This window comes from Neopelma chrysocephalum, unplaced genomic scaffold (genome assembly GCF_003984885.1).
Source record: "Neopelma chrysocephalum unplaced genomic scaffold, ASM398488v2 Primary Assembly neopelma1_81, whole genome shotgun sequence".
Lineage (NCBI taxonomy): Eukaryota > Metazoa > Chordata > Aves > Passeriformes > Pipridae > Neopelma > Neopelma chrysocephalum.
In genome coordinates this window covers 4,135,672-4,146,195 of record NW_020897743.1, presented here as the reverse complement: position 1 = coordinate 4,146,195, position 10,524 = coordinate 4,135,672, and the positions used below count along the sequence as shown (strand labels likewise).

Here is a 10,524-nt window from a genome sequence, read left to right as displayed (position 1 = left end):
ATTTGCTGCTACTCTCTTCTTTCAGCCACCCAATTCACAAGTAGATGCTGACACATAATTAGGACAGATAAGCACGTGAGTGTGGGCTTTTATCTTTGCTTACATACTCCAAATCCTCCATCAAAAAAGGAAGGTTACTACGGCTGTGGAGCTTTTTTTTCTGTATGGGAAGATAATGGCTCGGAGCTGACCATTAAAGGGGATATGAATATCAGAGTGTAAGTCAGGAGCTGGTCATTCCCTGGGACTGCTCAGAGGCCTGTTGGGCAGGAGAAGGCTTCAGCTGGGAACTTCAGAGGGGTTCTTCCTTGACATAAGACAAGTAGTAATGGAGATACAGTCTGAGCCAGTGAAGCAGCTTGTGAGCAATGTGCTGAAGCCCTTGAATCAAAACAGCATGGCATTGCAGCAGGTCTTCCTTCTTGCAGCTGGGATAAAGCTGGAAAATGTGCTGTTCCCTCTGCCCTGTGGGTGCTTTGTGCACCACAGCTCAGGGGAGGTCTTGCAGAAGAGGAGACCAGAGCTTCAGTCATGTTGCTGTGGAGTGGTGGCAGGTAAGGAGATAAGAGGGAAACAAGGGAAGGAATGTAGAGCATGGATTCCACTGGCCTGGTTAGACACACGGAGAGCAAGTCAGGGATATTCTAAAACTGCTGAGGGTAAAGTCTGGTTCATGAAATTGCACAGGATATGTTCAGCTGGAAAGCTTGCATTCAAAGCCTTGGATACTCAATAATATCTGATAACACTCTTATTTTTCAATGGTATTCTTTACAACAGTTAATGCAAATAACTTTCAGGGGGTCTTAAGGCTGCTGCTTCAAGATTTAAGCCAATCTCCAAAAATGGGGGATGAGGAGGAGATCCTTAGGGGAACTGTCTGTTCCTTGGACACTTCTTTAGGGCTTCCTGCAAGCACATAATGGTTGGTGCTGTTGGAGAAACCAAGTGCTGAGGGTTTGCAGTTGTTGATTGGATCAAAGTGTGCAAAACTTGATATAGGACAGGGAATCATCCATTCCCACAGTGGCATTAACACTTTTTATGCCTATTTGAACATTGGGGCTGTGACATTAAAGCATTGCCAAGGAGGAAAAAAAAGCAGAGTAGATGCCAGGCTAGGACCTGGATGCCTTGGCTCAGGGTTGCCTTTTGATGTGTGTGACACTGTCTTCAGTAGTCACCAAGAACCCTGCTGTGTCCTAACAGTTCTGTGGGTTCAGTGCACCATGTTTGCACCTTTCTTACCGTCTTGGAGACCTCGTAGCTCTCCCGAGTCATCACCATAAGCATTTTGACCTATGGAGGAGTTGCCTGCAGACCAGCAGCACATGGAGCCAGTGCAAAAAGCTTTTAATGGTTTTTCTGCTCAATTTAGTTTCTGGCCAGAATCCTGCTCTGTCCCAAATGCCTGCTGGTTGATGGACACCTCTGTGCCACCAGGGATGGGACCACGTGTGGAAGCACAGCAGGGAACTGCTGCCCTACATCATGTGTCCTTTGTGGTGGAGGAGCTGGGGTGTGAGGAAGGCAGGCTGGGGAATGGGGATGTGGTGGGTGCACACTGCCTGCTCCAGAGCCATCCTCAGCTCGTACGTGCTATTGTTTTCCCCTTCCCAGCTGAGGTAAGAGCAGCAGCCGTGGGCCTGATTTGTCATGAGTGGGTTGTAGGACCTGTGGCAGTGCCATTGCTGCAGTGTGACTTGGTGTTCTCTGTGGGCTAGGACTCACCATTCCTCCCACTGTGCAGCTTGGGAATGGCTCAGCTCTTACAAAAGCAGTCCTGGCTGCACCTGCCAGCACTTTCTTTCTGCTACAGGCTTTGCAAGAAACTCGGTGGCTGCTTTGGACATGTGCCTGCAACCTCCCCTCAGTAATTCCAGGTACAGTTGCAGTGGCCTGGCTCCCACATGGGTGTGCAGGACATCCTGGAGGGTTCCTGCATAGGTGATGTACCTCATGTTCTCCTCCTTCCAGCCACAGAGCAATAGAAAGGAGTATCCCAGTCAAAGGGCACAGGGGGCACCAGGATAGGGGCCCAAGCGTTGGAGTTGCCAGACTCGTGGCGTGCCATGTGTGGCTGCCTGAGGCTGGCAGCCTTCCCTGGCCTTGCCAGCAGCTCTGCTCATTTCTGGTCAGGGTTGACAGCCCAAGAAGCCCTTCATCTTGTTGGTGTGACTGGTGCTTGTCTGCAAACCAGAGCGAGCTGCAGCTGCCCCAGCTCCTGCATGGCCAACCCTTTGTGCAAGTGTAGGGGGATGGGGCAAAAGGGAGCCAGTTCCACACTGGCTGGGACAGGCAGCCCTGCACCCCCAGCCAGCACTGTGTTGTCACTGCCTTGTGACAGGGAGCAGTGAGCCCTGTGGGGAACTGGCTGTTGTGGCTCATCCCAGCCCTGCAGGGGACAGAGCTGCTTTTGCAGGGACAGGGGAGAGGCTGGCAAAACAGCTGGCAGGCAGCTAGGCTGCCGTGGTTAACCACTGCTACACCTGACAGCAAGCAGTTCACCCAGCCCCCTGATCCCTGCCCAGCCCTCACTGGGGTTAAATGATAGTACAGCAGGGCCAGTCCCAGCACTGTCTAGCAAAGCCTGGTGGCAGCTGTCCCAGAACCAGTTATCCTTGCACTGGTGCCACTGTCCCAGCACCAGTACTGACTCAGCTGGTACTGCCCAGCACCAGTTGTCCTGGTATTTTACTGCCCAGGAACCAGTTTGGCCCAGTACAAGCTGGCCCAGCCCCAGTGCAGGGGGGCACCTGCAGCATGGCTCAGGAAAGGGTTGGTCCTGGTTTCTGGCCTTGCTCCCCTGGTGCCAGCCAGCTCCTTCCTCTGGTACGCTCGTCCTTGCTGGAGCACTGCAGCCCCTTGAAAACCTTCCTCTTTTCCTATCCAACAACACTGCAGCAGTTGCTCAGCTGAGCACAAGACGACAGAGCTGACCTGTACAGGACAGGTCCAGCCTCAGTGACAGCTGCTTGCCGTGGACCAGAGCTGTCAGCACAGGAGCCCAACATGCCTGAGAATGTTGGGTTTCCTGGAGCTTGGGCCATCTCAGGGCTGCATTCAGCCAGGCACTGCTGTCCTGCCTTCAGAGCAGCCATGCAAGGTCGAATCCCCTTCCCAACATCTGGCAGAAATAAAGCAGGCATCCATGTCAAACATAATATATTTATAGCAAAAATAGGCTTTTTCTGTAGCTTCCATACACAAGGTTTTCTCCCCGTACATTTACGCAGTAAACAGGCCGACTGAAGCAGCGTGCGCTGGCTGACTCGACAGCTGCCCTTGCTTCAGGCTCCCACTTACAACGGGTGGCTTCATTCCCCTTTTGTGGCTGCTCTCCAGAGCCTGCACTGGATCCCTCATACCTCCCCAGCCAGGGGCTGTGGCATGACCAGGGAGCAGCCCAGGGACACAAGGGGAGTGATGGTGCAGCTTCTGCCCCCCAGGCAGAGGGCAGGGCTGGTGGACGGGCTGCCTCTCTTCAAATGGGGGCAGCCCAGGGAGTCCCTCCCAGCCCAGGATCAAGGAGAAGCTTCCTGTAGCTTACCTGTGCTGACCACAGGCTCCTCCACCATGCTCTTAAGCAGCAAGTGACTGGGCACAGGACCTCAGCCCTCTCATGGTGTTAAGAAGATAGAAACCTCATTAACTCAGGAAGCCTTCCTTGTTCCTGCCTCTGTGCGGATGGGAGGCAGAGGAGGAGCTTAGGACTGCCCAAAGTCCCCTGCAGAAACCCCCAGTGCCTGAACACTGTCAGAGACCTTCTCACCCTGCTCTTGGAGAAGGCAAAGCATTAGGACACTCTGCCAGCAAGAGCTTCACAGTTTGGAGTTTGCCTTGGGTCATCTCTTGTCCATCCCAGAGGGGTTTGGCACATGGACCTAAAGGGTATTACGTGCAGGCAGCAAGTGCATCCCATTGCTGTTCTGGGCTGGAGAAGGGCCCTTGCTGGGAGCCAGCATTTCTTGCTGCCTAACCACATAACTCAGGACATTGCAACACACCCGCATGCTGCCCATACTGTTCCCAAGCGAGAGACATCACCCCAGTGAGGACAAGTGCCCAAGGGTGGCTTTGCAAGCTGGGCAGCCACTGCAGCACAGGGAAGGAAACCAGCTTTCCCCTCTGCCCTCCCTGTGGCATCCAGGCTCCCACAGCACCCAGGCAAGGAGCTTCTGCTCGTGGGAGAGCATCCCTCTAATTTGGCCCCAGTCCCCTATTGCTTCCCTCTCCCCCCATGTTTTTGGCAGTCCTCCTTGGACGTGTTCAAGTCTCCAGCATCTCAGCAGCACGGACTTGCCTCACAGTTTGGTAATTGCACGTAACGGGGCCACTCAAGTGAGCCCCACAAGGCAGGGGGGGAAAACCAACAAAAAGGAACAAGACAGTCAAGTAAACTAAATTGAGAAATCCCTCGCCGTCGGTCCCAGCGTGACGGGTCCCGCAGGAGTTCAGGGAGCGAGGACGCTGCCTGGCCCTGCCGCAGCGCAGCCCCCGCTGCCTAGGAGATCATGTACTGGGTGATGGCCTGCAATGCATACAGCAGCTCTGCCTGCATCCGGGCCTCCAGGATGAGCAGGTTCACGTGGACCTACGGCAGAAACAGGAGAGGCTCGGGCAGCTGCAGTGTGCTGTGGGCAGCGGCGCAAGCAACCGCTCACCTGGGCGAGCGAGTCTTTTGGCATGGGACAAAATGCCACCCCTTTTTCCAGCTCAGGCAGCTCCCCTTTCCCCCTCCTCCCAGTCCTGCAGGCTGTGGCTGCTTCCCACAGCAACGTGCCAGGGAGTCCCCTGCATACTTGGCAGCAGCATGGCAGGCTGGCACCAGCACAGTCCCCAACAGCCACAGCAGCCGCTCCTGTGAGTTACAGCTCGAAGGAGGGCTCGCCTGGAGGCACCCACTGATGGGCTACTGACCTTGGAGATCCCTGTGCTGCTGGTGGCCCCTGTTCTCGTCACACTGCGCAGCCCCATGCCACGCTAAGCCCAACTCCTCACAAACAGCCGATTTCCACTCCCCCCCCGCCTCAGACTGGTTTGGTGGCTCAAAGATCTCCCATACACCCCCCAAAGCACCCCAGTCTGCAGCCTCAACCCGCTCCCAGCCCCACCGCAGCCACTCAGAGCCAGGGGCCAGCCATCCCACCTTTTCACTGTGCTTGAACTGCTTCCAGAACCTGTCAAACATTTCTGAGTTTGTCTTCTCTGGGTAGCAGGTTACAGTTTTAATGTAAACTTTGAGCATTCGCTCCAGGAGCTGATTCACTTCTGCATAGTCATAATCATCGTACCTGTGGGGAGCACAGGGGCGAGTCACGGCCAGCACCTTGCCTGTGGTCTGCCTGGGGCACAGCCATGGGGCAAGGGGACACATGGCAATGGCCACCAGGCACTGAAACCCTGTCCCCAAAGCTCCCTGCCCTGGCCAGAGAAGCTGAGCATCTCTTCCCTGCCTGTCCCAACATCCAGGCAGGCCATTCACCTCTGTCCCTTTTCCACGCTCATCTGCAAGACAGCCTGAGTCCCCTACCCTCCTCCCACCTGGATCAGCTCAGTTTCCTCCCCTGGACCATGAGGTTGGTTTCCCTACCTAATGCCAAACATGCAGTGGATGTAGTTCCAGATGCCCCGCTTGAAAACAGAGGGCTCACAGCCCTGCCGCTTGGCCATGGCACTGCTTTGCAGACCATCCACCATCCTGAACTTCTCATCCAGGAGATGCCCAATGTCAGAGTAGAGCCGGTTGACCAGTGAGAAGCCATGGTCTTCCCAGGAATAATCCTGTTGAGCACAGCAAGAGGCTTTTGCAACTGCAAAAAGGAGCTTGGAGCATCTTTCCAAGAACAAGAGCTGGAGACCTCAGGACGCAGCAGAATTCAGTAAGTTTGCTCGGGGGGCACCTCTGCCACAAACCATAACATCCCTTATCAGGCAGCTTTTGAATGATTTTGACCCTTGCCACTGTGAGGGCCATGCAAAGAAATCATCAGCCCTTGGGGACAGAACTCATGGGTCACGTCCCTCTTCCCAACGCCAGTGGGGCAGGTCCCCTCTCAGAGCTGGGCTTTCCCACTCAGGCATTTTGCAAAAGCAGCTGTGCCAGATCCAGGCTGCGTGGGCACCCCTGCCACCATTTACTGCCACGAGGAGCAGAGAGGCAGCAGCTTGGGCTGCTGCCCAACAAGAGAGCAGGAGCCTTACCTGGACTCTGAATACCTGCGTCTGATCCTCATCGCGCCGGGCAAAGTCCTGGTATCCAAAGTCAGGGTCCTGCATGTAGCATGCGAGGTTGGTGGCACCAGTGACTTCTCCATCAGGATCTGCAAGAAGGGAGAGCCCTGCAAATGGGTCAGAGCAGTGCTCAGCTGCCCTGTTCCCAGCCACAGCAGGCATCAAAAGCCAGCCCTTGCTGCGCCCCCTGTGCATCCCATGAGCCCCTCTACAAACCATACATCATGGAAAATGTAAGGCATGAGGGAGCAACACCCAGGTGTGCCATACAAACTCCCACCCTGCACACCCACCTCCACTCCCTGCCCCTCACCTTCCTCTCGCTCCTGCTGCAGCAGCCTCATCTCCTCCCTGCCCTCGGTCTCCACATGGATCCGCTGCATGCGCTCCCGGAGGGAATCCAGCTCCATGCAGGAGTCCAGGGACTGCACAGACACAGGCTGGGGGTGAGGGCAGCAGTCGTGGCTGTGCCTCCCCCTCCCCAGCACACCCACCCTCGGGGGCTCACCCGCTTGCGGTTGATGCGCAGCAGCTCCTGGCTGCAGCTGTTGCCGGCGGTGGCTTCGCAGAAGCACTGGTTCCCGAGTGACAGGGGCTTCAGGGAGCCTCGGCCCCCCAGCCCCTCGTCCTGCTCGCAGCCACAGCCGAAGACAAAGCTGGCGAGCGCGTGGCAGTGTGCCAGGAGGACGACGGCGTGCACCAGCTCCGCCAGCGACCAGCTCCACTCGCTGATCTTCAGCAGCTTCTGCAGAACACAGACCAGCAGTGTGCCACAGGCAGGTGGGCAGGGTGCTGGCAGCCTCTGGGGACACTGCTGTCCCCCACTGCTGCCCTGGTCCCTGGCTGACAGCCCTCCCCCAGTACCTCAATGTGCTCCTTGGTGATGAGCCAGGGCCGGTGCGCCAGGATCTTGTTGATCTCGTTGAGGTTGCGGAGTTTGGGGGGGATGAATTCGAGGCCGCGCAGCCACTGAGGGTCACCCCCTGCCCGCAGGAACTGCAGCACGTGCAGGTTCACCAGGTACCGGCACTGGTGCCGGGCAGCCGCCTGCAAGGGCAGCACATCAGCATCCCTGCACCATGCAGGCACCCCGGCACCCCGCACCCACCTCTCACCCAACCTCCAGGACACCACGATTTTGGCCTCTGATGAGAAGCCTGTGACACAGGCTGTCTGCTGGAGGGAGAGGGGAGCCCCACAGGGCTGAGCAGAGCCCCCGTCCCCTCCGGCAGCTCCCAGGGGGGCTCACCATGATGGCGATGTAGTGCCGGCAGTCAAAGGGCAGGGGGCCATCCATGTGCATCAGGTAGTGCTGCATCTTGAGGAAGCTGTCCAGGTACTGTGGGTGGTAGCCCATCTGCTGGGTCACCGCCTCCAGCCGCCCCCGGCTTGCCAGCACCTTCACGAAGAGGAACTGGGGGCACTCAGGGTCGCTGCCGGACATCTTCACTACCTGCAGGAAACACACTCTGCTTGGCTCTCCCCAGAGCAGCCCCTGCTGCAGCAGCCCACCCCAGCCAAGCCCAGGCTCTGCATGGGGCAGAAATCCCCTCTCCTGGCTCGGTGCTCCCAGAAGGACGCTCCTGGGGCCAGGCAGAGCTCTGCTCAGCACAGGCACTGCTAGCAGGAGGACAGATCACAAGACACACAGGTTGGCCTCTGCCTGGGAGAAGGCACTGCATGGTGAGCTGAAGCAAAGCACCAACTAGGAATGATGTTTCCTTGCAGTGATGCAGGGTTGGAGCAGGGGAAACGTAACATGGAAAGACATTCCGGAATGGAGCAGCCTGTCAGCCTTACCACCAGGACCCTGCACTGCCAACACTGAGCCCTCCTGCCCAGCACCAAAATGGGGGAGAGCTGTGGAGACAGCAGAGGGGCTCTGAGGCTCCTGCCCTGGGAAGCAAGTGATGTCCTGGCACCTTCCATGTGGTCAGGAGCACACAGAGGAGCTCCCCGCGTGTTGCCCAAGGAGACAGTGTGGGAGCAGTCCCGCAGGACACATTGCAACTGTTACCAGGTGTGCCCACTGGTGAGAACACAAATGGGCCACTCGGCAAGGGGGGCCCAGACACCCCCAGCACTGCCCACCCCAGTCCCTCCCAAGAGGGTGGTAGGAGCCGAGGGTAGGGATGTTGAAAAGGTGTCCGGGCAGCTGCTGTGCCCCAACGACCGTGTTGCCACAATTCCCACCCGACAGCGGGGTCTGCACCTGCAGCCTGCCCACCCCGAGCTGTGGGTGCAGCAGGTGCTAACGCCTGTCACACAGAAAGTCACGGCTCCTGCTCACCCAGGGAAGCCCAGGAAGAACCCTGGGATGCAGAGGATGCGTCTTCTCTCCCAGGCTTGAACTGAAATCTCCCCTGGGAAATTCTGGCCCTGCTGATCCCACCATCACGTTCCTCCCACCTGCCTCTCCGGTGCAGTCCCCCAAAGGATGGTGACTGGGGCACAGCAACCACGGTGGCATAGCAGAAAACCAGGAGCACTTCTGCAAACCACCAAAGCCGTGGGGTGTGTGGCAGAGCACCCCGGGGTGAAGGGGAGACAGAGCAGCGATGAGCTGCGTGGCAGCACAGAGCAGTTGTACCCACGGAGGCAGTGCAGGAAGCAGCTCTGGCTATTTTCCGCCATCCTGCACTTCTGATGAACACACCATTGCTCAGATGTCAAGAGATTAACTCGCTGACATTCGGAACATCAACTTCCTCTGGCCAAAGAGGTCTAAAAAACCCCAAAACTCAAATTAAAATGGAAAGAGATGAGGAGCACCAGCTTCTCTGTTCCACAGGAGAAGGTGCAAGCCAGAAGTGACGTGTGAAAGCCCCCTGAGAAGTCCCTCTGCCTGGAGAAATGAGCTGCCAGGAGGACAACCACGGGGCTACAGCCACTAGTCTTCTCCTCCTGATGGGCAGAGGAGCTGGGGGCCCTTCCACTCCCCCTGGGGAAAGGTGGTCCACAGCAAGGAGCCATGCAACCAGCCCATGGCTCAGCCTTTGGTGCTGCCAGCTCTCCTCACTCTGCTTGTCCAGGTGATGGTGGAGAGAGCAACTAGGCAGACATGGCTTGGAAGGAGAGGATGAAGGAGGTGCAGGGCAGCCCCTGACCTGTCCTGCCCACTCCCAAAGGTACCAGCTCAGCGCAGGGTGTCTCCTACCGGGACCACCTGCCACAGTCCCACACTCCTGCCTCCCCAGCCTCTCGCATTGCTCCCAGTGCCACCTTGCTCACCTTCCTCGGCCATAATCCTCCTCCTCCCCTGCACCCATTCGCACCCCTGGGCGGTGGGAGCATCGCCTCCCTCCCCGGGGGGGCTTTCCTGTGTCCAAGCCCCCTGAACCCCAACGGGCACCTCGACCCCGTACCCACCACCAACCTCGCCCCCTCCCCACCCGGTGGTGCTGCGGGGGAGCGGTGCCCCGGTGCTCCCGCTCGGCAGCTGTGAGCACAAAAAGGCGGTAGGAGTCTAGAGGAGCCCGGCCGGCCGGGAGCGAGCCCGGGCAGCACCGGGATGCTCGGAGAGGGGCATCCCCGCCCGGGCTCCATCCCTCCGCCAGGAGAGACCGTGGCTCCGCCGGTACCGGTGGCCCCGCCGGTGGCATTCTCTGGAGATGCCGCCGCGGCGGCACCTCTCGCCCACCCCCTCCGGCCTGGGTTTCGAGGGGACGGGCGAAGTGCCCGCGGCAGGGGCTCCCCCGGCGGTGCCCGGGGCCGGTACCCGGGGCCCATTGTGCGGGCGGCGGCGGCGGCAGCGCCCCCGGCGGGCGGCGCGGGCAGTGCAGGCGGAGAGAGAAAAACAAGTTTGATTGGCAGTGATGGAGCCACGGCGCCTCCCGCATCCCGCACAAAGGGGACGGGGACGGAGCCGCCGCACCGGCACCGGCACCGCGACCGGCACCGGCACCGCCACCAACCCGCCGGCCGCGGCACCGTGAGAGCGCAGCCTCACCCCACCGGCCCCGCGCACCGCCAGCGGGCAGCGGGAATGCCCCGGCCTGCCGGTGCCGCAGCCGTGCCGGGCCGGTGGCGGCCAGCAGGGCGAAGCCCGGTGCTCCGGTACGGGCTGCCGGTGGCGGCGGCGCGGCGGGGCGGATCCTACCTGCCCCGGCAGCCGCTGGCATCGGCTTCCTCGGGGGTGCTCCACGCTCTGGGGACACACGATCATGGTGAGCCCGTGCCGTGCCGAGCCCGCGGTGCCGGTGCCGGTGGCAGTGCCGGGGCAGCGCCGGCTCCGCGGCGGGCACGGGGGGCGGGCCCGCCTGCGCCAATCGCCCCCTGGCGGCGGCGATT

General features: G+C 59.2%; 1 protein-coding gene across 2 annotated transcripts; it reads right to left on the bottom strand.

Annotated features, from left to right (window-relative positions):
* Positions 1 to 3,148: 3,148 nt before the first annotated feature.
* LOC113971074 (sestrin-3-like) lies at positions 3,149 to 10,466 on the bottom strand. Of its 2 annotated transcripts, none has more exons than XM_027690624.1 (9): positions 10,334 to 10,466; positions 7,484 to 7,687; positions 7,099 to 7,281; positions 6,743 to 6,979; positions 6,548 to 6,659; positions 6,205 to 6,341; positions 5,594 to 5,784; positions 5,150 to 5,294; positions 3,149 to 4,594 (listed from the first exon to the last, which is right to left on the bottom strand). In XM_027690624.1, the coding sequence occupies exons 1-9, from the start codon at positions 10,397 to 10,399 to the stop codon at positions 4,505 to 4,507; spliced, it is 1,365 nt and encodes a 454-aa protein (XP_027546425.1). In that variant the 5' UTR covers positions 10,400 to 10,466; the 3' UTR covers positions 3,149 to 4,504. The 2 variants fall into 2 exon arrangements, with proteins under 2 accessions (XP_027546425.1, XP_027546426.1); XM_027690625.1 differs by having other exon boundaries at positions 6,205 to 6,323.
* Between the last annotated feature and the right edge of the window lie 58 nt (positions 10,467 to 10,524).